Source organism: Vulpes lagopus, chromosome 2 (assembly GCF_018345385.1).
Source record: "Vulpes lagopus strain Blue_001 chromosome 2, ASM1834538v1, whole genome shotgun sequence".
Taxonomy (NCBI): Eukaryota; Metazoa; Chordata; class Mammalia; order Carnivora; family Canidae; genus Vulpes; species Vulpes lagopus.
In genome coordinates, this window is record NC_054825.1 from 131118463 (window position 1) to 131145359 (window position 26897).

Genomic DNA, 26897 nt, shown 5'->3' on the forward strand with positions numbered 1-26897 from the left:
TCATTTCTAAAATAGTTGTGTTGGCACTGTAATATATTTTTTTTTAATTTCAGAGGAATGCATTAATCAAATACTTTAATCTCTATTTTTTCAAGTGTGTGTTGGAACTATGAGCAGCAGTATTTAATTGATGTATTTTTGAGAATTAAAAATATTGGTTGGTTCTAGATAAGTGTTTGGAAGAATTTTTTTCAGAAGATGATTCTTCTCAGATACTGGCAAGTCATGACATATTAAAGATAAAAGAAATTAATTTCAATTTTGACTTTTTCCACTTGGATTTGCATGTCATTTTCAGTATCAGCCATTGGAGCTTAAAATTACTTGATGTGTTTGTTGGAATCCTGAATACTACCCACTTTGTTTCCAGATGTGTTAAGGCCAGATGGAGGCAAATTGAATGCATTTGAAGGCAACATATAGAGTTGTTGAAGTAATTATTAGCAGACTTTTTGGACCACCATACATGTTTTTAAAACTATTATTATTTATTCATAGTGACAATTACAGTTTTATTTGCTTTTGTTTTTTAATGGCAGAATATTGGAAGTGTCAAAATTCTGTATTTTCACAGCTCTTTTTTCATATATCTGTGGTAGCATGATGACAGTTACCATATGGGCTCTGTTACATTTTGTTTTTAATTTTTACTCTTTTAAATTTGGTTTTAAATTTTTATTAAAGTTAATATATGGACAGTTTAAAGAGTCACATAGTTTTACATAGTTTAATCAGGAAAAACTGGTTCCCTTTCCACTTGCTGTTTCCTAGAATCACTTTTAGCATGTCTTTGAAGTTGAAATCCCCATATTTTCTTTTTTTTTTTAAATTTTATTTATTTATTCAAGAGAGACACAGAGAGAGGCAAAGACACAGGCAGAGGGAGAAGCAGGCTCCCTGCAAGCAGCCTAATGTGGGATTCCATCCCAGATGCTAGGATCAGGAACTGAGCCGAAGGCAGACACTCAACTGCTGAGCCGTCCAGGCATCCCCAAATCCCCATATTAACAGTGGCTTACAGTGCCATCTCTTAATCTTCCTACTTTTCTTTCTTCTTTTTTTCTTTTTAGGATTGTCATTTTCCTTTTTTTTTTTTAATATATTGTCACTTTAAGATAGGCATCCAGTAATTTTCAGTCTTTTCCAGGATATGTATTTTTAAGTTATAAGTGTCATTTTAATTACTGCTTCAGCTGCATTATATACGTTTTGATATTTAGTATTTTCATTATCTTTGTTTTAAAACTTTATTTCCATTATGATTTTTACTTCGATTCATTGGTCATGTCAGAGTTGGCTTTTTAATTTCCAATTTTGTATTTATTTTATTATTATTATTATTTTTTTTTAAATGAATTTTCCATCTGACTTTATTTTCAAATACACTTTCTTTTTTAAAAAAACCAATACACTTTCTGCAGGGATGACAAATATCAGTATTAGGAAATCCAATTATACAAAAAATACTACATCTAGTCTGGGGTAGATAGATTTATTTTTTTGGTAACATACATTAAGTGGCACTAATTACACAGTAACTATAAGGTAACTAATATGAAACCACAGAACTGTAACTCTGCCACAGCTGCATGGACTTGAGCCTTTCTGGATAAGCACATTTTCAAAAAACTGGATGACCATCACAGAGCTATGCCAATAAAATTTTTTATTATTGATTTCTAGCGTTTTGTAGCAACATAAGAGGACATTCTTTATGGTTAGAATCTTTTGAAATTTTGGGCGTTTATTTTATGGCTTTGAATTAGGTCACCTTTTGTTATTATTTCTTATATCCTTGGAATGAACTGTTTCACAGCTGTCCAGCACAGTTGTATGTTTCCCCATTGGGATAAGATTGGTTATCATGTTAAGGAGATCTTTCTGTCCTTCTCAATTTTTATTCCAGTGCTATCAATTACTGTGAAAAATGTGTTAAAAGTCTCTCACTGTGATTGCAAATGTGTCTCCTTTTTGTAGGTCAGTTTTTATTACTTATTTTTTGAGGCTTATTATTTATTGCATATAAATGTGAATTGATTTCTGTTCTTTCTGAGATGAACTTTTTTTTTAAGATTATCTTATTAGAGAAAGAGAATAGAGGGTGGGGACGAGGGGGAGAGAGAAATCTGGAGCAGACTCCATGCTGAGCATGGAGCCCAACACAGGGCTCCATCCTAGAACCCTGAGATAATGACCTGAGCCAAAATCAAGAATCAGACAGACTTTTAACTGAATGAGCCACGCAGGTGCCCCTGCAATGAACTTTTAATAGTTATGAAATTACTGATGCTGTAAAGTTGCTTATTCCTAAGAATTTAAGGCAAAAAGTTTAAAAAGATATTAATGTAGCTAAATTAATTTTGGTGACTTGCCTGGTATCTTTTATTTTTACTTTAATTTTGAGAGATGTCAAGCATGTGAGTTAGGGGGGGCAGGAGGGGCAGAGGGAGAGAGAATCTTGAACAGGCTCCACGTTCAGCTTGGGCTCAATCCCACAAATGTGAGATGACGACATGAGCCAAAATCAGGAGTCAGATGCTCAACCCACTGAATCACTCAGGTGCCCTTGCCTGATATCTTTTTAAATCTTTTTACTTTCAACTTTTTGCTATCCTTAGATATTTATCTTTTATTTTTATTTATTTTTAAAGATTTTATTTATCATTCATGAGAGATACAGAGAGAGAGGCAGAGACACAGCCAGAGGGAGAAGCAGGCTCCACGCAGGGAGCCTGATGTGAGACTCGATCCTGGCACTCCAATATCATGCCCTGTGATGAAGGCATGCACTAAACCTGAGCCACCCAGGGATCCTGATGTTTAATTTTTTAAACAGTATACAGTTATATTTTTAAAAAATCAAGTTGGAGTCTTTGCCATTTAACTGGAGCGTTTAGTTCATTTACACATAATTATTATTATATTTGGATTTATGAGATCATATTTTGTGTTTTAATTTGTTTCATCTGTATCTTTTTCTTTTTGGTCTTCATTTGAATTGACTACTTTTTTGTTTCACTGTTTCACCCTTGTTTGTTTGAAAGCTATATAGTCCCTTTTTAAAATTTTAATCACCTTTGTGGAGGTACAATTTACATTCAGTAAACGACATTCCTTTAACGTATAAGTTTGAGTATTGACATATATGCAGAAATTCTAGCTACTCTTGATGTTGTAACATACATTTTTACTTTCTGAAGTTAATTAGGACCTTCTTTCTTAATTATTAAAGGAAACTTTGGAATACATTATAATCACATCACAAACCAACGTACACACTTTTAATTTATGTTTTAACAGCTTTAAAAAAAATCTGTATGATAGTACTGCTTTACCCACATTTTTACTACTTTTTTGTTTTCCAAAACTTCTTGTTTCTCAGACCTTTAGACTGATTTACTTTCCTTCTACTTGAAATATCTCTTTTATTATTATTGAGCATCTACTCCTTAGTGTGGGACTCTATCCCAGGTCTCCAGGATCAGGCCCTAGGCTGAAGGTGGTGCTAAACCGCTGAGCCACCGGGGTATTCTTTTTAAAATCTTGTTTAGGATTCACTGTGTTTTGGAATCTGTGAGTTGTTTTCTCTTAGGGTTTGGAAAAACTCATCTCTCCTCCAGATACTGCCTCTTTCCTTTTTTCTTTTGGCATTACTAATTGGATGTATACTTTTTTACTCTCTCCATATATTTTAACTCTTTATTGTGTTTTCCTTCTCTTTTTCTGTGCTGTGTACAACTAAATTCATTCAGGCAGTTTCGTAATTTTGTTTTTGGCTCTGTCTGATCAGTCATTACAAACATCTATTAGGCATTCATATTTATTTTTGGTTTTAGAAGGTTTTAAAAAAATCTGTTTCATCATCCTCTCTCTCTCTTTTTTAAAAATATATTTTATTTAATTTATTTGAGAGAGAATAGGAGCAGGAGCTAGGGTGGGGAGGGGCAGAGGGAGAAGCAGACTCCCCTCTGAGCAAGGAACCTGACCTGGGACTCCATCCCAGGACCCTGAGATCATGATCTGAGCCAAAGGCAGACGCTTAACCAGCTGAGCCACCCTGGCACCCCTGTTTCATCATTCTTAAACTTCTGTTTCTTGCCTTTTATTTCTTTAAACATATTAAAATATATCGATTTATTTAGTCTTACAGTTTTAGTGTCTGAAGTTCTTGCAGGTCTTTTTCTACGTCTGTTTGTTTTAGTTCCTTTTTTTCTACTTGCTTAGTTTTTCATTTAGTTTTTTTCCCCCTATGAGATGGTAATTTTCTTTATATTTGTGGAGCTTAATGTGGAAACTCCAGAAGTTTTTGTTGTTACTCCTTTTGACAGACTCTCTTAAAGGTTACCTTCCTCCATGAGGGTTTTTGGATCATTCAGATAATGAGTTCAGGATGTAGTCTGTGTGATGTGACGGCAGGCTTTGGTACCATTTTATGATAGTGATTTTTTTTTTTTTTTTTACCCTTTTACTGCTAAGGTTTGAAACAGCTGTTCCTTGCTATTTGCTTTGTGGTGGAGGTATTTCTAGGGTCTTTATATCAAAGGTTTTGTACTCTAGGATTTCATCTTCATGGGAGGAGTATCTTTTGGTAGACACCCCATGTCATGCAGGTTCTGGAATAGTCTCCTATTCTTCATAGTCTGAGATGAGAAAACCTAAACTCCAGGTTGCCTGGTGTAGCAAATGTTTTCCAAGTGAAAGCCATCTTCAGTCTTAACACTTTGGGATCCCATCTTCATTACTATCTGCTCTTCATTTTTGGTGTCTTTATCCACTTGTACTCAAAATATTTTATTTTATTTTGTATTTAAAATACTTTAGTATCTTAGCCAAGAATTATAGAAGTTTCTGTGGGTGGATACCTAGCTTTCCATGTTTCTTACAATAAAACTCTTTTTTTTGTTTGTTTTTTAGAATTACAGGGTCACATTTTAATTCCTAAATTTTATAGTTCACCACAGGTATACAAATGGTGTAAAACAAGTACAGTGGTCGTTTTAATAAAAAATAAACATCTGTTTTATGAAAAAACTATTCTTCATATCTACACAGGCAGTCCATCTTTTCCAAACAATAGCCAAAGTTAAAATTAAATTCAAAATTCTCCAAAACAGTGGAAACTGCTTTAGTTTAAGCTCTTCCAGGAAAAATGGACCCATAACACATTACTAGGGTGATCTGAAAATTATAGCTGGAATTACCTTTTTTTTTAAATTACTGTATCTGTATTATTCATCTATCTATCTATTTATTTATTTAGAAATTACTATTTTTTATATTTTTCCCCATGCATTAAATTGTAGTTTAAGGGATGTTTTTCTCAATTTAGCATGATCTCAGATTATAGATGTAACATCAAAATATTTACAGTTAACTTACTGTTCTAAAAATAAAACATCTTAACGGTTTGCCTCAACTTATTTTAAATTTATTTATGTATGCAGAATGTGCTTTTACTTTTTTAAAAAAAGCAGCTTTCATATTACACCCTTGCTTATGGGAAAACTTCATCTGCTGCATGTTGACTTTGATACTGAAGTATCTTCTTAGATCACAGTGACATCGAGATATTAAATGCCACTTAATTCAGCACTATTCTTTGTATGCTAGTCTTTATAAATCAACAGAGTTTTTATATGCATGTGTAATGCAGAGCCACCTAGCTACTACCTCCTTTGTGCCTCTACTATCTCCTTGGAGTAGATGCGGGACAGGGGCTGAGCGAAGTGAACCATCTTGAATCCCTGGTTTTTATGAAGTGGGTATTTAAGAAGTGAATCACAAAGGAAAAGATTCTTAATTTTCACCACATTAAGTGTGTAAAGAAGTTAAAGAAAATTAAACGATGAAATATAAATTCAGAAAAATATTTGCAAAACGTGGGTTAGAGGATTAGTATATGTATTTATGTATATATATTTATATATATATATATTTCAAGTTTTTATTAAATTCTAGTTAGTTAACATACATGGTAAAATTGGTTTCATGCTTAGAATTTAGCAATTTATGACTTACATATAATACCCAGTGCTCATCAGAAGTGCCCTCCTTAATGTGCATCACCCTTTTCACTCGTTCCCTGCCTACCTCCCTCCATTAATCCTTAGTTTGTTCTCTGTAGTTGAGCCTCTTATGATTTGCTTCTGTCTCTTTAAAAAAGAATTATTTAGATCAATTGTCTCAACCCCTGTGGTTAAGAAACCCTGTACTCCAGGTGGCTAAATCCTGTGCTTATAGGTTCTATTTTGTTTTGTTTTGTTTCTGAATTTAAGCCATGTCATGGCAGTCCTTTTCCCCAGACCTTCCATTGGCTCCCAGTGTCATTCAAAGTAAAACCTAAAGTTTTAAAATAGCCTGCAAAGCCCTACAATATCTGGTTCTCTTTTACATCTTGGAATTCATCTTGCTCATTCTGTGCCAGCCATCCTAACCTCCTTCTTGTTCTCTGCATATACCAGGCATTCTCCTGTTCTGGGTCCTATGCATGGCAGTCCTTTTTGCCTTTGCTTATATGTCCTCTTCTTAATGAGGTTTTCCTAATCCATGGCATTTAAAATCACAGCCCACTTTTCCTCCCTTTGGCACTCTCAATCTACACGAAAGTAGATCCCCTCTTTAACATTTTAGCCTACTCTCATTCCACAAAATACATTTATGTCATTTAAAAAAAAGATTATTTTATAGAGGGATGAGAGAGAGAGCACCCAAGCAGGGGAGAGGGCAGAGGGAAAGGGAGGGAATCCTCAAGCAGACTCCCTACTGAGCCCAGAGCGTGATGGAGTAAGGGGCTTGATCCCAGTACCCTGAGATCCTGACCTGAGCCAAAATCAAGAGTGGATGCTTAACCTGCTGAGCCGCCCAAACATCCCTATGTCATGTTTATTACTTGTGTTGACAGTCCTCTGCCTTCCTTACATAGAAGAATGTAAGCTGCAAGAAGGAAGAGTTTTTTTTTTTTTGTTTGTGTCTGTTTTTAAGCTAATGGGGCTTGAGTACCTGAAACATTGCTTGGCACAAAAGATACTCTAATTGTTGAATTAATGAATAACAATTAGGTTGTTGTGTTTCCTTTAATAAGAATCTGGATGCTTTTGATATCTTTGTGCTTTGGTAAAATTCCACATATTTCTCTTACATGTAGGTATTATTTTTATAATAGAAAAAGTAAAATAAGTAATGAATTTTGTGGCCAAATACTTTTTATTAGTGAAATTAAAACATACCGTTTTATCCATTTTTGTGACTTTCAGATGTTAGTTTTCTGAAACAGCATGTACAAGAATATAGTCTTAGTTTTGTTGATACATTTTAATATTTACAGATAAAAGATTAAACATATTTTTTATTTTCAAAGGATTATGATTTAATCTCCAAAGAACCAAAGCCTTTTGTATTTGAGGGAAAAGTACGCGGGCCTATTGTTGTTCCTACTGCGGGAGAGGAAGCCTCTGGCAATCCAGGCAATTTAAGAAAAGGAATTGTAAGGACGAATGTGTCTCCTAAAGCAGATGAAAGTGATAAGAAACATACCTGTGTGGATCTGGCAAAAGAAGATATTAAAGATAATGACAGAACATCACAACAGCAGCTAGGTGATCAAAACAGAACTATATCTTCAGCCCAGGGCTTAAACAATGATATTGTAAAGGCCTTGGACCGAATTACTTTGCAGAATATCCCTCCTCAGACAGCCCCAGGTTTTACTGCAGGAGCGAAGAAGGACTACAGTCTCCCTCTTACTGTCCTCACGTGCACTAAAGCTTGTCCACACATGGCCACTTGTGGAAATGTTCTGTTTGAGGGCAGAACAGTTCAGCTAGGGAAGCTTTGTTGTACTGGAGTTGAAACTGAGGATGATGAAGATACAGAATCTACTTCATCAGTGGAACAAGCATCAGTAGAAGTCTCTGATGGACCCACACTCCACGACTCAGATCTCTATATTGAGATTGTGAAAAATACAAAGTCTGTCCCAGAATATTCAGAGGTGGCTTATCCTGATTATTTTGGTCACATTCCACCCCCATTCAAAGAGCCTATTTTAGAAAGACCTTATGGTGTACAAAGGTGAGTTACAAGTTTCTTCTTTCTTTTAAACAAGACCATTGTCAAAATATGGGTATTTAGGAAGAAGAGTACTCTGAATTAAAGTTATTGGTAATTTTTTACCTTCTTTGGACATTTTGCACTTACTTGCAATTTATCCTTATGGGTTAACTTTATTTTCTAAGCTCATTACTTATTCAAATGAAGCAGGCATAATAAACCTGACCATTGGACAATTTAGAAATTTTTTATTTAGCTGGGATCTGAAAATACAGATTATTTACTAATTTTTGAATAAATATTAGTAATATATTAATTTGTAATTTTATTATAATTTGAGCTTGATTTAGATATATGATTTTTTAAAAATGTGGACAGTATTCTTTTGTTGTAAAAATTGAAAGTGGAGCTACTCAGTATGAAAATTTGGGATTCATAAAAACTGACTAAAGTTATTCAATCTTGCCAATTAATTTTAGAAATTACAAATAGTTTTAAGTATTACCATCTAGTAATATTTGGCATATAAATACATTTGCAGTGCAACTTGACTATTTTCAGTGATTATGTTTAGGGTTTTGTGATGATGGTTTACTTGTGCCTAAAAACATGATGCTCTTGTTGTATAATATGTAATGATAAAGGAAGACACTGCTGTGGGCATTTGATTATCCTTGGACTGTAGGCTTTTATAAAGCAACAACTGTATCTTATTAATTTTTTAATATTTAGTGTATAGTATAAATTAATCATTTTTACTTAGCAACTTGGTATATGTTTAATGCTACCAGTTGGCTCCTTGACCCACAGGTATGGAATCACATACAACATAGCATCAGAACAAGGGACCCACTTTGCTGGGAAGGTTTTGTGGGAGTGGACATGTGCCCTGGCATGCACTGGTTGCATCACACACTGCATTATCCAGAGACAGCTGGCCTCTTAGAGTGCTAGAATGGCCTTCAGAAGGCACAGGTGAAGCTCCAAGTAGGAGGAAATACTCTGCAGTGATGGGTTGTCATCTTTCAAAATGAAGTACATGCACTAAAGTATATCCACACAGTTCTGTATCCTCAAAACAAAGAATACATAGGTCTCATATTGGGAGGTGAGGACAGGAAGTGGTCCTACCTACTTGTAGTTTGCAGTGTCCTGCTGGGGCTTGGTGCTTTCTGTCTGGGTACCTCTGAGTTCTGCAGGGTTAGTCCTGGTGCTCAGAGTGGATGCAGTCTTCCCATGGGGCACATAGTAAGGGTGCAACTTAACTACAAGCTGTGGTTGTCAACAAGTTATTTAAGACTCTTCTGTCTAGGACCAGCAGGCAGAAATTGGCTCTATTCTCTTGACCCAGATCAGCTAAAGGTGGTAAGATTGCTTGTACACAATGGCAGCAGGTTGAATGTGTGGAACTCATGTGATCCACTCATTTTAAGTGTGAGTGGGCATGTCATAGCCACTCTGGAATGATATGATAGGATTGCCAGGGGCTTAGACTTCTCTAAGTTTGGGTTACTTAAGCCAAGACTTGCAGAGTGATAACTGAGGGAAAGGGGGATTTAGATTGATGTCAGAGGATAGAGAAGTAGCCCTGAGAACAGTTGCAATGATGGGGACAAAGTTCATCCTGTTAAACCTTTGTCTTCTCAGTTTGTCGTCAGGAGATACACCCAGGAACTGTAGGGGACCTGCATTTATTCTTTCAAGTGACATTAATTTGAGACTGGAAGAACAAACTCATGTAGCAAACATACTTGAACCAGTGGATTTGACTTGATACGAGTGATGAGTCAGTGTGGTGTGTCCTGGCAGCCACGGTACTCTGAGAAGCAAGTCAAAATGTTTGGATTTTAGACTTGACTCTTCCACTGATTGTGTGTATGTGTGTTTCAGCAAAATAATTTAATTTCTCTAGATAACCAATTTTCTTTTCAAACTGTGGATTGATGCCCATTAGAAACCAGTATTAAAAGAGAAGGTAACTGGGATCCCTGGGTGGCGCAGCGGTTTAGCGCCTGCCTTTGGCCCAGGGCGCGATCCTGGAGACCCGGGGTCGAATCCCACGTCAGGCTCCCGGTGCATGGGGCCTGCTTCTTCTCCCTGTGCCTGTGTCTCTGCCTCTCTCTCTGTGACTATCATAAATAAATAAATAAAAATTAAAAGAAAAAAAAAAAGAGAAGGTAACAGTGTGTCGCATGTAGTACAGCAAAGTATTATGTCATAATCCTTTGTTTCAGGTATATGTGTGAGCATGTGCATGCGCATTCAGGGCAGTATTTTCTTTAAAGATTTATCTATGCATTTTATAGAGAGAAAGTGCAGAAGCATATGCAGGGGTGGGGAGGACAGAGGGGTAGAGAGAGAATCTCTAGCAAATGCCCCGCTGAGTGCAAGAACCCAAAATGGGGCTTGATTCCATGCCCTGAGATCATGACCTGAGCAGAAATCAGGAGTCAGATACTTAACCTGAGCCACCCAGACACCTGACCAGGGCATTGGTTTTTAAAATGTATTTCTTGTAGGTCATGATCAGAAAAGTTTGTTATTCACCTCAACATGGTTAGCAAACTACAGCCCCTTGTGTCAAATGCAGCTCACTACTACTTGTTTCTGTTCAGCCCGTAAGCTAAGAATGCTTTTTACACATTTAAATGGTTCAAAAAAAATCCAAAGAAAAGTAACATTTTGTGACACATGAAAATTATATGACATTCATATTTGTGTTTATAAATAAAGGTTTTTTGGAGCACAGCTATTTGCTTACGTGTGATCTATGGCTGTTTTGGTGCCACAGTGGCAGAGTTGAATGGTTGTCATAGAGAGCATGTGGCTTTGCAAAGACTAAAATATTTACTATTTAGTCCTTAAGGGAAAAGGTTTGTTTGACCCCAGTTGCTAGCTAGACTGTCTGAGGCTTTCTGGTTCTGTGTTTGTGATCAGGTATCCAATAGAGGCCAGGTAATAAGAATTTCTCAGTACTCAGAAATGCTTCCTTTTTTGAAATACTACATTGAGGATGTTTCTACTTTGCTTATCTTATCTGCCTAGTCTTCTGCAATTTAGTTTTTGAGCAAATGATAAACATTTTGTAAATTATTTTCCAACTTTTTCGCCCAGCCCATATGTGAATGGAGTAGAATTGTAAATGAATAATGTCAAGATTAATAAGGATTTACTATTTTATCATTTTTAGAAAAGAAAGCATTAGACTCCTTAAAATTACTCATTGAAAATCTCTTTTTGTTATTTTGAATTTCTGTTGAATGATTATCACTGATCTTTTAATCATTAATTTTTTTAAAGATTTCATTTATTTATTCATGAGAGACAGAGAAGAGAGAGGCAGAGACATAGGCAGAGGGAGAAGCAGGCTCCCTCTAGGGAGCCTGATTTGGGGCTTGATCCCGGACCCTGGGACACGACCTGAGCTGAAGCTGAGCCACCCACGCATCCCCATTAATCTTTTTAAAATAATGCAGCAAATGAATAAAACTTCATTAAAAATTTCTCCATCTCATTTGGAAGGAGAAAAACCTATTACAAGCTTCATATCTCAATGTAGATACTGTGTGTTAACCCTTAAAAATTTTTATTGTAATCACCTACTGATAATTACTTGAATCCATATGTTTGATTTAGTTGGCTAATAAATTAAAGTGAAATTATCGCTTGATGTTTAAAGAATGCTTAGCATTTTGGGATGCATTTTTCCTGTTTTCATAAAATTAGAGCATGAGAAAAAGTAGAAGAAAGGTCGCTCTTTGCCCCATTCCCTGGAGGTAGTAACTTTTAGCATTTTGATTTTACTTTCCATTATTTTTTGTGTGTTTTAGAAAAATTGCCTAGCTATATAATAAAATATATTTCATATTGCCTTGTTTTAAAAAGTATTTAAGATACTGTACAAAGGGATCCCTGAGTGGCGTAGCGCTTTGGCGCCTGCCTTTGGCCCAGGGCGCAATCCTGGAGACCCGAGATCAAATCCCACACCGGGCTCCTGGTCCTTGGAGCCTGCTTCTTCCTCTCTGCCTATGTCTCTGCCTCTCTCTCTGTGTGTGACTATCATAAATAAAAAAAAATAAAAAGTTTAAAAAGAAAAAGATTGTGTACAAAAATACTTTTATCAAAAAAAAAAGAAAAATGTGTCAAGGAAATACAGTGGCTCTTATTCACAGAAATATGTTCAACTTCTCTCAAAATAAAAGAAATGCAAATTAAAATATATTGAGATACCATGTCCCACATAGCAAATTGTCAAAATCTAGAAGTTTGCTGGCACGTTCTATTGATGTGGCTGTGGAGAAACTGGCTCTCTTATACATCAATAATGGGATTGTAAAATGATAGTACTTCTTGTGGAGGGCAGTCTGACAAGATCTATCAAGATTAACAGTACATATTTCCTTGGACACATTAATCCCATATCTGGAAATTCAGAATTTATATGCATGGCATATAGACCTTATGCATACGATTTGCACATCTGTGAAATGGTGTTCAAAGTCATTTGTTATGGTGTTGTGCACATCAATCAACTAGTTAGATACATTATGGTATATCTTTTCTGTGAATACAGTGCAGTGATTAAAAACCAAAAAGATATCTAGGCACTGATGGAAAGGAGCTGTAAGCTCCTTGTGGAGGGAAAGTAATGAAAGTAGTTACTGGATGAGTGGAGGATATGGGTTGTGTTGGAAGTGTATAAGTGTATAAGAGTCTCCATCTTATACTTTTATGTAGCATGTGATTTTTGCTCCATGTCATTATATTATCTGTTCAGAAGTTTAAAATTAAAAAGTAGAATAATTGTGGCCAAAGCAAAATAAATAAAGCAAAACCTTGGATTTCTTTTTCGTAAGTTCAGAGTGGCTCGGGAAATATGAGTACTTCTGGAATGGCAACAATAGTAGAAATCTTAGTAGGAGCAACAGCAGCACATAACTTTTACTGAGTGTTTTTTTATGGGCCAGACAACTAAGTAATCAGCACTTTACATGCAGTGTATATTTGTATATAAAGTATGCCATTTCATGGTATAATGGCTCTGTAAGGAAATTGCTCTTCTTATTATTTTACGGAAGACTGTGTGGAGGTTAGGGTTTTTGAGCAGCTTATCCAAGGTTATGCTGCTAGTACATGGCAGAGTCAGGAGTCTAACTCTGGCCTAGATCATAAGCCTGTTCATTTATATATAGTGGTCATGAACCATACTCTCTATAAAGATTATCTTTTCTGGATCCTCTGGGAGTACCTATGTAATGAACAACAACACTCCCCATAATATCCTCATAGTAAATATAGCAAGGAGATATATTAAATTGTTTCTTGTAAGGCTGCTCTGTATTGGTTGAAACCTAACTTAAGGTTGTGTGTATATTTGTGTTTATAAATAAAGCCCCTCTTCTGGGCCAGATCTTTGATAGATACTGAATGTTAGTAAGTTTAAGATTATAGTCCCTGAGGGTACCTGGAACATATTTATTGTTTTGTTTTGTTTTGACTGGAGAACTATGTATTTTAATAGGCAGGTGAAGTAAAGGAAGGAAGGAATTGACATTCTTTTATGCAAGTTGGTTGCTTAACACTAATCCATGCCTGAATAAAGGACTGGTTTTCCTCTTTATTAATGAGGGTTGGTGGCAGGGTAGGTATTTCCTTCAGGTGTTATGTTAGGTCTAGTGTAATATACATGGGCCACTGTGTCCCCTAAAATACAATCAAAGGTTGAAAACCACTGCCCATTAACTTGTACATGATGTTGGGCTTCACTTGCAGACTGGTTTTGTTTTTTGTTTGTTTTTATTGATTGCAAACATTTAAAATGTGGGATATTCTGCATAGAAATCCGACTTTCTGATGTTTCTTGAAAAACTGGTGTGACAGACTTAATCTGTGGTTCCTGTCTGGCAGCAGTCAGTTTGTTTTTTAGATGGAGCCTGTGCTTTGTAATCCCCACAGCACCACTGGGTCAGCTCACACACTTAGACCTGTCCCCGCCCTATGGCTGTCTGTGCTATTCTGACACTCTTATACTATGGAAATTTGCTATAGAACTGGGCTGTTTATCAGGCTGTTGATAATATTTTCCATTAAACCCCCAAACTTTTGTCAAGTATCTGTTTTTGTGTTGGAGAGGATGTGGAGAAAGGGGAACCCTCTTGCACTGTTGGTGGGAATGTGAACTGGTACAGCCACTCTGGAAAACTGTGTGGAGTTTCCTTAAAAAGTTAAAACTAGAGCTACCCTAATGACCCAGCAATTGCACTGCTGGGGATTTACCCCAAAGATACAGATGCAGTGAAACGCCCGGACATCTGCACCCCAATGTTTATAGCAGCAATGTCCACAATAGCCAAACTGTGGAATGAGCCTCCGTGTCCATCGAAAGATGAATGGATAAAGAAGATGTGGTCTATGTATACAATGGAATATTACTCAGCTATTAGAAACGACAAATACCCACCATTTGCTTCAACATGGATGGAACTGGAGGGTATTATGCTGAGTGAAGTAAGTCAATCAGAGAAGGACAAACGTATGGTTTCACTATATGGGGAATATAAAAAATAGTGAAAGGGATTAAAGGGGAAAGAAGAAAAAATGAATGGGAAATATCAGAGAGGGAGACAGAACATGAGAGACTCCTTACTCTGGCAAATAGATATATTTAGTCATTCACCTATACTTAAATATTCATTTTTTTTTTGGTATGGTATATCTGAATATATATGAGTGCCATCTCTTTTATTGTTGAAGGTCTGGGAGATAGATGTTTTGGACTTGTTTGTTATTGTAATAGCTTTTTATTTATTTTTTTTTTGTAATAGCTTTTTAAAAGGTTATTTCTTTATAAAGAACTTGCCATTTGAAAGTTATGACAATGAACTTAAACAAGGATTTATATCATAATCCTTTGATACTGTTTTTTTTTTTAAATAAACTGCTTGTCAGTGATGTTATTTTTTGTAGAATAAAACTAAAAATATGGGCAGCCTGGGTGGCTCAGCAGTTTAGCGCCGCCTTCAGTCCAGGGCATGATCCTGGAGACAGGATCAAGTCCCATATCGGGCTCCCTGCATGGAGCCTGCTTCTCCTTCTGCCTGTCTCTCTGCCTCTCTCTCTCGGATCTGTCTCTGATGAATAAATAAATAAAATCTTTAAAAAAAAAAAACTAAAAATAAATTTAGAGTTGTACATTCTTAAAATTTTTTTCCTGTAACTATCATACCTTTTAATGTTTTCTTGATAATTTTGAGTTCTTCATCAGAATAAGGTCTTAGCTCATTCTGAAGTTATACTGTGATATTATTAGATATATTTCTAAACTATGTGAGAGCTAATACTCCATAATCACAAAGAAACATTTTTGTGCAGGAGACTAGTTTCACATCTTCTTGAAGTTCGGGAGACTTTCAGTGTTCAGTGTATTCTTAAGATTTTATTATAACCATTTTGGCAGATTTTCTCATTCTGCTATATCAATAAATCAATAGAATACAGTTCTAATCTGCATTACCAATTTTTAGCTGAAACAGAGAAACTTGAAATTTAAATCGGTTCGTATAATTGGCTTCTTCTTTTAGAGTAGTGATAATATGGCAGGTGATACTGTGTCAGGCAACTTCTTACCATGATCTTTGTGGCCAGTGTACCTGGGGTCCCAGGCACCTGGCTTTATGTTCCAAATTTGTTCTGATTTGGTTACAGTTTGGTGCTACTTGCAGCAATTGTTGTATTCCTTCATTTAATTACTGACAGGGAAGATTGTGGGATTTGTGTGTGGCTCACTCTTCTAGGTGAGTGGCAGGGATTTTAGGAATCTTCCTGTTGGTTGATGTCCATTTTGTTGGACTGATTCAGGGGGAAATCAGGCCCTGAGAATCCTAGAGATTCAGGGTTCACTCTCTGTTTCCCGACACAAGTATTCCCCTCCCCTCCACATTTCCTCTCCAGCTACAGAAGAGAGCACAGATTCTGCAGAATGTTAGAGTCCATCGCCAGTTGCATTTTAGCTAAATTCCAGCAAGAGTGGATTTAAAAAATCTCCCTTGTACACAATTTCTGCCTTTTAGATCTTTACTGCTGTTATTATGCTTATAAAATTATTTGCTTGAGGGCTAGAGAGTGACTTGATATCTTTTCTATATAGGAAGTCATAATATACATTCAGGATTTTTTTTAAGTTTATTGGACTTGCTGAATTCTACACAGTTATTTTCTGGAATTCGGACTTGAGAAATAGTAATTTTTGTTTTCTTATGTATTGATAATTTTTTCTGTGTACAAAATATAGAGGAATGATTATTTTAAGAAAGTTTTACCATTTTGTACTTTTTTTCATCCAAAACTTATTTTTTTTTCCAAAATTTATTCTGGAGAAAGTTGTGCCTTGGCATATAATAATGAATTTTGATGGTCACACTTCTCTTTTATGATTTCAGGACAAAAATTGCTCAAGATATTGAGAGGCTAATACATCAGAGTGATATCATAGATCGAGTGGTGTATGACTTAGATAACCCAAAGTAAGTCTGTTGTTGCTTTTACTTTTATTAGTTGTATTTATACTCTTTCATTGTTATTTGTAAAATTAAAAAAAAAAAAGCTAATTCCCTCCTAGCTTGCCCATGTTAAATTGGATATATTACAGGCTTTGTTTGTACTTAGGTAGACTTTTAATGGGCTTATAGTAAGAGAAAGATTACAAAGTGATGCTGTGTTTTAAAAAAAAATCTAAAATTACCTTCATTGGAGAGGGTGGAAGTTTCACATGAAATGCTGCCTTGTCCTGTAATAGTGAGCCTTCATTTCCTTGGGACAGCAAATTACCATCTCTTTTAGAAGGAGCATATGCTTGCTAACTTCTCCATAGTTCCCACTACTCTCCTTGTCTCTTACCGCTTATGATGTGCATCGGTCCTTTTTATTACTTTCTTGACTTGTGAAGCCATTTGTTTATGATGCTTCATGCATTGGTGTTATTTACAATTTAGGGTTATCACTGATATCACATTTTAGGGATTAAATATAAGTAAATACACAAAAATTGGAAATGATGATTGTGACTATTATCTCCTTAGATGAGAAATTTAATTAGCCCTCAATGGATTACCCCCTCTCTCAATATTCTAATATTTTGGGGAGAATTTCACATCTTAACTGGTCTTTTTGGAGGAAATAAAACACTTTTTAAAGATCTTTGTCAGAGAAATAAGGGTGTAAAAGCTGTATCAAAGCTAATGATTGAATTTCGAATAATCTTAAAGATGAAAGCCAAATCTACCTTATTCAAAAATCTTAGTTATTTCATTCCTTTAATTCTGTATCATACAGATCATGCAGATGTGATAAAAAGAGAAACTCAGAAACCCCGAGTATGGCATACATACCAGTGCTATTTCTAACTCAAGTGACTTTTGACAAAATCATTGAGCTTCTTGGGGTCTTAGTTAACCCCTATTGAAATGTAAGCTCCAGAAGAGGAAGAATTGGTATTTAATCAGGGAAATGAGCAGATATACAACTAAAACCAGATATAGTACCTTATAGGCACTCAGTAAATACTTAACTAAAGTAGTGACTATGTAAAGTGCAGACAAAACCTTCACCTTTTTGGCACTAATAGATAATATCTGTTATGTAAAAGGCGAAAGATTTATATGATCTGAAGAGAAACCGGACTGTATAATATCTATTATGTAATAGAGCTCTATAAACTTAAAATATTTTCACCTGAGAACCACATAGTTTAATTAGAATTATTGCTACTCAGTAATATGAATTTTAAAAAATATATCTGGTCTTTTTATATGATTAGTATTTAGGAATGACATTTCTTCAGTGAGGCAAAATTTCTTGTGATTAACATTCACTCTAAATGTGGGAACAAATCTCCACCTATAATTATAATTTTTAAATCTATAAATGTTAGCCAGAGTTTGTGTTTTGCTTGTGTGGTTATAATTTTTGGTTTATAATGGTATTTCATAATAATGAGATGGGTGAGGTCGCCATGAGGTGGTATATTTTTAATTTGTAGCGTAGTTTTATTTATCTTTTGTTCACGTGTTTACATGCAATGTATTTTATTATACTCACTTTAAAAATTCTGTTTAGTTACGCCATTCCAGAAGAAGGAGATATTTTGAAGTTTAACTCCAAATTCGAATCTGGGAATCTGCGCAAAGTAATTCAAATTAGAAAGTAAGTCATTTAAAATTTTCTCATTTTGTCTAAACACAAATATTTTCCTAATTGTCATCAGATTTCTTTATTTTCTGTTTTCAGAAATGAATATGATCTTATTTTGAACTCAGATATAAATAGCAATCATTATCACCAGTGGTTTTACTTTGAGGTCAGCGGAATGCGACCGGGTGTTGCTTACCGGTTTAACATCATTAACTGTGAAAAGTCCAACAGTCAATTTAATTATGGTAAGAAATGTTTTATTCCCCAAATTTAGAAGGTATGCAGGCATCATAACCGAAGGACATAAGTTTTTTTTTTTTAATTACTGACATGTTTAAAAGTTCAGTGTTCCTTTGATTTTCTCTAGTTCTCAAAATTCACATATTTATTATGCAAAATCTGAAATAAGCTGAGCTTTCCTTTGTTGTGAAAACCCTTTAAAATGTAATGAATATCTTTGACTTCATCCAAATTAAATATAACTAAAGGTTTGTTACTTATGCCGCATAAGATCTAGTTTTTAATGTTAGTTCATCTAGAAGAGAATTAAAGTAATCTTTTTAACTTTGAATAGTCTCATAAAAATGTGATAGAAATTTCAGGAAGGTGTCATGTTCTCTTCACTGGGTTTCCTCCAGTGGCTACATCTTCCATAACCGTAGTAGCATCACAGAGTGAGGATTTGACATTGGTGCAGTGTGGGCGCAGAGTTTCGTGCCATTTGATTACATTTGTAGATTCTTAAACCAGTCACCACAATCAAGATACAGAATACTTCATCACCACAAAGCCTTGTACCTTTCCTTGTCACCTTTACTAAGATGTTAGCTATAGTTTTCTGCAAGTTTTAAAAGATTAATGGTCTAGTTGAAGATATTTCCTTCTATTGCGATATGCTGAGGTTTTTTTTTTTGACATGAATGGATGCTGAATTTTGTCATATGCTTTGCATCATTTGGTCTGATCATGTGACTTTCTTCTTCTTTAGACTGTTGTTATGTCATATTACATGGATTGAGTTTTGAATGTTGAAACAGCCTTTTTTTTTGTAATCCATAAAAAATAAAACCCACTTGGCTATGGTGGATATTGACCTATAGTTGTCTTTTTCTTTTTGTGTTCTGTTTTTTTTTTTTTCCATTGGAGTTCAATTTGCCAACATATAGCATAACATCCAGTGCTTTTCCCTTTCCCCCCAAAACCGTTTTTTACCCCCCCCAAAATTTTTTTTCCCCTTTTTTTCCCGGGGGGGGTTTTTTTTTTTTTTTCCCCCCTTTTTTTTTTTTTCCCCCCCCCTTTTTTTTTTTTTTTAAAAAAATTTGGGGGGGGGAAAAAAAATTTTTTTTTTTTTTTTGGGGAAAAAACCCCTTTTGGTTAAAAATTTTTTTTTTTCCCCCCAAAAAAATTTTTTTAAAAACCCCTTTTTTTTTAATTTTAAAAAATTTTTTTTTCCCCAATTTAAAAATTTTTGGGGTTTTTTTTTTTTTTTTTTTTTTTTTTCCCTTTTTTAAAAAAAAGGGGGTGTTTTTTTAAAATTTTTTTTAAATTTTTTTTTTCCCCCCTTTTTTAAATTTTTTTTTAAAAAAAAGGGGAAATTTTTTTTAAAAAAAACCCCCCTTTTTTCCCCTTTTTTTAATTTTAAATTTGGGGGTTTTCCCTTTTTTTTTTTTAAACCCGGGGGAAGTGGAGCATTCCACTTCATGATTGAATTGTTTCTTTGCTGTTGAGTTTCATAAGTTCTTTATAGATCTTGGATACTAGCCCTCTATCTGATAGGTCACTTGCAAATATCTTCTCCCATTCTGTAGGTTGTCTTTTAGTTTTGTTGACTGTTTTTCTTTTCTTTTTTTTTTTTTTGTTGACTGTTTCTCTTGCTGTGCAGAAGCTTTTTTATCTTGATGAAGTCCCAATAATTCATTTTTGCTTTTGTTTCCCTTGCCTTCGTGGATGTATCTTGCAAGAAGTTGCTATGGCCAGTTCAAAAAGGGTGTGGCCTGTGTTTTCCTCTAGGATTTTGATGGATTCTTGTCTCACATTTAGATCTTTCATCCATTTTGAATTTATCTTTGTGTATGGTGTAAGAGAATGGTCTAGTTTCATTCTTTTTTTTGCACGTGGCTGTCCAATTTTCCCAGCACCATTTATTGAAGAGACTGTCCTTTTTCCAGTGGATAGTCTTTCCTGCTTTGTCGAATATTAGTTGACCATAGAGTTGAGGGTCCATTTCTGGATTCTCTGTTCTATTGATCTCTGTGTCTGTTTTTGTGCCAGTACCACACTGTTTGATGACCACAGCTTTGTAGTACAACCTGAAATCTGGCATTGTGATGCCCCCAGCTCTGTTTTTTTTTTTTTTTTTAAATATTCCCCTGGCTATTCGGGGTCTATTCTGTTTCCACACAAATCTTAAGATGATTTGTTCCAACTCTCGGAAGAAATCCATAGTATTTTGATAGGGATTGCATTAAATGTGTTCATTGCCCTGGGTAGCATTGACATTTTCACACTATTAATTCTTCCAGTCCATGAGCATGGAATATTTTTCCATCTTTTGTGTCATCCTCAATTTCTTTCAGAAGCGTTCTGTAGTTTTTAGGGTATAGATCCTTTACCTCTTTGGTTTGGTTTATTCCTAGGTATCTTATGCTTTTGGGTGCAATTGTAAATGGGATTGACTCCTTTCTCTTTCTTCAGTCTCATTGTTAGTGTCTAGAAATGCCACTGGTTTCTGGGCATTGATTTTGTATCCTGCCACACTCTTAAATTGCTGTATGAGTTCTAGCAATCTTGGGGTGGAGTCTTTTGGGTTTTCTATGCACAGTATCATGTCATCTGCGAAGAGGGAGAGTGTGATTTCTTCTTTGCCAATTTGAATGCCTTTTATTTCTTTTTGTTGCCTGATTGCTGAGGCTAGGACTTCTCTAGTACTGTGTTGAATAGCAGTGGTGAGAGTGGACATCCCTGTCGTGTTCCTGATCTTAGGGGAAAGGCTCCCAGTGTTTCCCCATTGAGAAAAGCCATAGATGGCTTTTAAGATGCTGAGGAATGTTCCCTCTATCGCTACACTCTGAAGAGTCAGGAATGGATGCTGTATTTTGTCAAATGCTTTCTCTGCATCTATTGAGAGGATCATGTGGTTCTTGTTTTTTCTCACGTTGATATGGTCTATCACATTGATTGCTTTATGAGTGTTGAACCAGCCTTGCATCCCGGGGATAAATCCCACTTTGTCATGGTGAATAATCTTCTTAATGTACCGTTGGATCCAATTGGCTAATATCTTGTTGAGAATTTTTGCATCTGTGTTCATCAGGGATAATGGTCTATAATTCTCCTTTTTGGTGGGGTCTTTGTCTGGTTTTGGAATTAAGGTGATGCTGGCCTCATAGAACGAGTTTGGAAATATTCCATCTCTATCTTTCTGAACAGCTTTAGTAGAAAAGGTATGGTTTCTTCTATAAACGTTTGATAGAATTCCCCTGGGAAGCCATTTGGCCCTGGACTTCTGTGTCTTGGGAGGTTTTTGATGACTGCTTCAATTTCCTCCCTGGTTATCGGCCTGTTCAGGTTTTCTATTTCTTCCTGTTCCAGTTTTGGTAGTTTGTGGTTTTCCAGAAATGCGTCCAATTCTTCTGATTGCCTAATTTATTGGCGTATAGCTGCTCATAATATGTTTTTAAGTCGTTTGTATTTCCTAGGTATTGGTGGTGATCTCTCCTTTTTCATTCGTGATTTTATTAATTTGAGTCTTTTCTCTTTTGTTTTTAGTAAGGCTGGCTAATGGTTTATCTATCTTATTAATTCTTTCAAAGAACCAACTCCTGGTTCTGTTGATCTGTTCCACAGTTCTTCTGGTCTCTATTTCATTGAAAATAGAGATTTTTGCTCAAATCTTTATTAACTGTCTTCTTCTGCTGGGTGTAGGTTTTATTTGCTGTTCTTTCTCCAGCTCCTTTAGGTGCAAGGTTAAGTTTTGTATTTGAGTTCTTTCCAGTTTTTGGATGGATATTTGTATTGCAATGTATTTCTCCCTCAGGACTGCTTTTGCTGTGTCCCAAAGATTTTGAACGGTTGTATCTTCATTCTCATTAGTTTCCATGAATCTTTTTAATTCTTCTCTAATTTCCTGGTTGACCCTTTCATCTTTTAGCAGGATGCTCTTTAACCTCCACGTGTTTGAGTTTCTTCCAAATTTCTTCTTGTGATTGAGTTCTAGTTTCAAAACATTATGGTGTGAAAATATGCAGGGGACAATCCCAATCTTTTGGTATTGGTTGAGACCTGATTTGTGCCCCAGGATGTGAGAAAGTTTCTCTCTATTCTGGAGAAAGTTCCATGTGCACTTGAGAAGAATATGTATTCAGTTGCGTTTGGATGTAAAGTTCTGTAAATATCTGTGAAATCCATCTGGTCCAGTGTATCATTTAAAGCTCTTGTTTCTTTGGTGATGTTGTGCTTAGAATATCTGTCAATTACAGAAAGCACCGTGTTCAAGTCTCCCAGTATAAGTGTATTATTATCTAAGTATGTCTTAACTTTGGTTGTTAATTGATTGATATACTTGGCAGCTCCCACATTAGGGGCATAAATACTCATGATTGTTAGGTCCTCTTGTTGGGTAGATCCTTTAAGTGTGCTATAGTGTCCCTCTTCATTTCTTACTATAGTCTTTAGGATAAACTGTCATTTATCTGATATGAGGATGGCTACCCCTGCTTTCTTTTGAGGACCATTTGAATGGTAAATGGTTCTCCAACCTTTCATTTTCAGGCTTAGGTCTAAAATGAGTCTCTTGTAGACAGCAAATCGGTGGGTCTTGCTTTTTTATCCAGTCTGAAACCCTGTACCTTTTGATGGCATCATTAAGCCCATTCTTGTTCAGAGTTACTATTGAAAGATATGGATTTAGTGTCATAATACTTATTCAGTCCCTGTTTTTGTGGATTGTTTCCTTGGACTTCCTCTTTGTTTTACAGAGTCTCCCTTAATATTTCTTGCAGAGCTGGTTTGGTAGTCACATATTCTTTCAGTTTCTGCCTATCTTGGAAGCTCTTTATCTCTCCTTCTATTCTGAATGAGAGCCTTGCTGGGTAAAGTATTCTTGGTTGCGTGTTCTTCTCGTTTAGGACCCTGAAAATTATTACCTGCCAGCCCTTTCTGGCCTGCCCGGTCTCTGTGGAGAGGTCTGCTGTTAACCTAATGCTTCCTCCCACAAAGATTAGGGATTTCTTGTCTCTTGCTGCTTTAAGGATTTTCTCTTTATCTTTGAAATTCACAAGTTTCACTATTAAATGTTGAGGTGTTGAACGGTTTTTATTGATTTTAGGCGGGGATCTCTCTATCTCCTGGATCTGAATGCCTGTTTCACTCCCCAAGTTAAGGAAGTTCTCAGCTATGATTTGTTCAAATACATTTTCTGGTCCTCTGTCCCTCTCGGCGCCCTCTGGAACCCCAATTAAATGTAGATGTTTTCTTCTGAGGCTGTCATTTATTTCCCTTAACCTTTCCTCATGATCTTTTTTTTTTTTTTTTTAAGATTTTATTTATTTATTCTTGAGACTGATAGAGAGAGAGAGAGAGAGATTGGCAGAGACATAGGCAGAGGGAGAAGCAGGTTCCATGCAGGGAGCCTGATGTGGGACTTGATCCTGGGTCTCCAGGATCAATCCCTGGGCTGAAGGCAGTGCTAAACCACTGAGCCACCTGGGCTGTCCTCCTCATGATCTTTTAATTGTTTTTCTTTTTAATCCTCAGCTTCCATCCTTGCCATCAACTTGTCTTCTCTGTTGCCCTTTACCTAAATTCCACAAAATTCTTGTTATTTTTTTTCGGAAAAACCCCAACTTTAAAATTGGGTTTCGGTTGGGTTTTTGAAAATTTCATCCCCAAAATCTCAATCCAGGGTAATTTTATTTTTTTGTTGGTTTTTTTTTAGCCTTTTAAAAAAAGGAATTTTTGTGATTTCTCTTTAGGGGGATTTTTTTTTAAAAAAATTTTTGGGGGTTTGGAAAATGGGGAATTTTACAAAACTGGGTTTTTTTCCCCAAGTTTTTTTTCTTTTTTATGTCCATTAAATATTCCTCTGAAACAGAGTTTAAATGGACATTCTCCTATAACCTATCTAAACCTTTCTTTATTGTACATTTAAGTCATTTTGAATTATTTTCTATTTTATGTAAAGCTGAGATCAGTGTTATTGTATAGAATATTTTTGTGTATAATTAATTAGTTACAAATTCACAAAAGTGGAATATCTTTGTCTGCCAGTTGTAAATATTTCTTTTCTGATTATCAAGCAGTGGATTTTTTTTAAAAGATTTATTTATTTTAGAGAGAGGAAGAGGGGAAGTGCATAAGCAAACAGCAGGGAAGGGAGAGAGAAGGGAGGAAGAGAGTCTTAAGCCGACTCCCCAATGAGCATAGAGCTCGATGTGGGGCTTGATCTCACAACCTCCAGATCATGGTTTGAGCTGAAATCAAGAATGAGACACTTAATTGAGTGAGCCACCCAGGTGCCCTAAGCCAAGGGTCTTTAATTTGGGAAATCTGGTAAATTAAAAACTGTTAGAGGTGCTTGGATAGTTGAGTCAGTGGAACATCTGCCTTCGGCTCAGTTCATGATCCCAGAGTTCTTGGGTGGAGTCCTGAGTCTGTTTCTCCCTCTCATACTTGCTCTCTCTTTCTTCCTGAAATAAATAAATTAAAATCTTAACAAAAAAAACAAAAAAACAAAAAAAAAAATGGACATTTATAGAAGAATCTGTAGGAAGAGGAGAAAATCCACTGGTTAGCATTTTGTTACCTATCCTCAAACTTATTCACATAATTTAAAATTTAAATTGTATCTTTTTATAGATTGGGATTACAGTATGAAAACTCACTCAGAACTATTTTTACTGTACAACATTTTGTAAAAAATCCTTCCATGCCTTTCACTGACATCACTACTATGTTAATATAATATTCTATTGAGTATTGTACAATGATTATTTTGATAGCAGTTTGGGAATTTAAATTTTCAGCATTTCGGAATTGAAAACTGTGCTGCAGCTGATACCCTTAATTATTTTTGTGTGTGTATGTTTTTGATTATTGCTTTGCCATAAAGTCCTCCAAGTAGAATTTCTCAAAGAAAATGATGAACTAGGGAAAAGGGGTACTTTTTGTGCTGGTAGGAGTATTAAATTAGTTCAGCCTTTTTCAAGTGCATTTGATAATATGCTTTCACTGTTTATATTTTACTTAATCTATCTAGGATTGATTTTGGTATATTCTATGCATTTGGGATCTAACTTAATCCTTTCATAAGTAGTTAAGCAGCTACAACTGAACCCATTCTTTCTCCAAAGGGTTTTAAAAATGTCAATAAATTGGTTTTTTTCTCAAATATTTACATTTATAACTCATTTGCAACTCTGTTCCTGACCCTCTAGTAAAAGAAGGGCAGGAAATACTGCTTAGAATACATTGTATGTGGTTGCTCTGTGGTAGCTCTTAAAGAAAACCTGTCTGATAAGTAAAAACAGATTGGAAACTAGTTGGTAAAAGATACCACTCTTACTTGTGCCTGCTTCTTGACTTTTTGAATCTAGCTTGAATTGTTTTGACCTCCTAGTCATTATTATTATTTATCCCCTCTGGTTTGAAACACCTCAGTTTTCAAAAGCTGTGGACTAGCATTTGTTTGGGGGCTCTTTGTTGCTTTAGTACCACTTGATTTTTATTATCCTGACTTTTCTGTCTAGTGTAATATTTTTGTTGCTCTAGTATCATTTTGTTGTGTAACTTGACCATATAAAACAGCTAACACCTTATAGTCTTTTTTAAAAACAGTTTTAAGAATTTTTTCTGCCTATTTTCCCAGAATAGTTTATTCTAAGTATTATTCAAATAGTTTCATCAAATGCTAAAATATTTCCATTGCACGAAACTTGTATAATAATCTGAGAGAAACTGATTTTCTTTTGAGAAACTGAATTTTTTATATTCTCATTGCTTAAGAAGATGGGATAGTTTTGTTTATTAATTTTTTTATGCTCTCACTTAAGTTTTTTAGTTTTCTTGCTGTAAGTTCTGTTCATTTCTATTTACCTTTAAGTACTTTATGTGGTTTTCTGTTTCTCTTATGAAAGAGTACTCCTTGTTTTCAGAGTTGTTACTACTTATAGTTAAGAAAGCTATCAAGTTTTAATATGTTCACTTGAAAATCAGCCTCCTTATCGGACTTTCTTAACTAGTTTTCATAGTTTCTCAGTTGATACCGTAGATTTTCTTGGTAGGGGCCTAGAATTTTTCCTTATATTGTGTATCTTTCATTGTTTCATAGGTTTTAGATAGAAAATTGAGAATGTTTAAAGTAAAAAGGAGACATTGGGCATCCTTGTTTTTTTTTTACTTTAATATGAATGTTGCCAGTATTTACAGTAAACACACTAGCTCTTGTTTTGAGTATAGATTCTTTCTCACAGTAAAGAATTTCTATTTTTACTAGCTTTTAAAAAACAGAAGTATTTTATTTTTGCATTTATTAATATGATTTGATCATATAATACTATGAGCTGTTAGCATGTTATATTAATGCTCCTACTATCAAATCATTTTTTAGTTTCAGAAATAAATTCACTTTCCCATGTAAATTAATCTTTTAATATACAACTAAT

General features: G+C 35.2%; 1 protein-coding gene across 4 annotated transcripts in view; it reads left to right on the forward strand.

Annotated features, from left to right (window-relative positions):
- AGTPBP1 (ATP/GTP binding carboxypeptidase 1) overlaps positions 1–26897 on the forward strand; it is a 174944-nt gene that overhangs the window by 100259 nt on the left and 47788 nt on the right. For all 4 annotated transcript variants that reach the window (XM_041743506.1, XM_041743508.1, XM_041743507.1 and 1 more), the window contains 4 exons: positions 7358–8070; positions 16488–16571; positions 18163–18249; positions 18334–18482. In XM_041743506.1, coding sequence (XP_041599440.1) covers positions 7358–8070; positions 16488–16571; positions 18163–18249; positions 18334–18482 — 1033 coding nt within the window. The remainder of the gene's footprint in view (positions 1–7357; positions 8071–16487; positions 16572–18162; positions 18250–18333; positions 18483–26897) is intronic.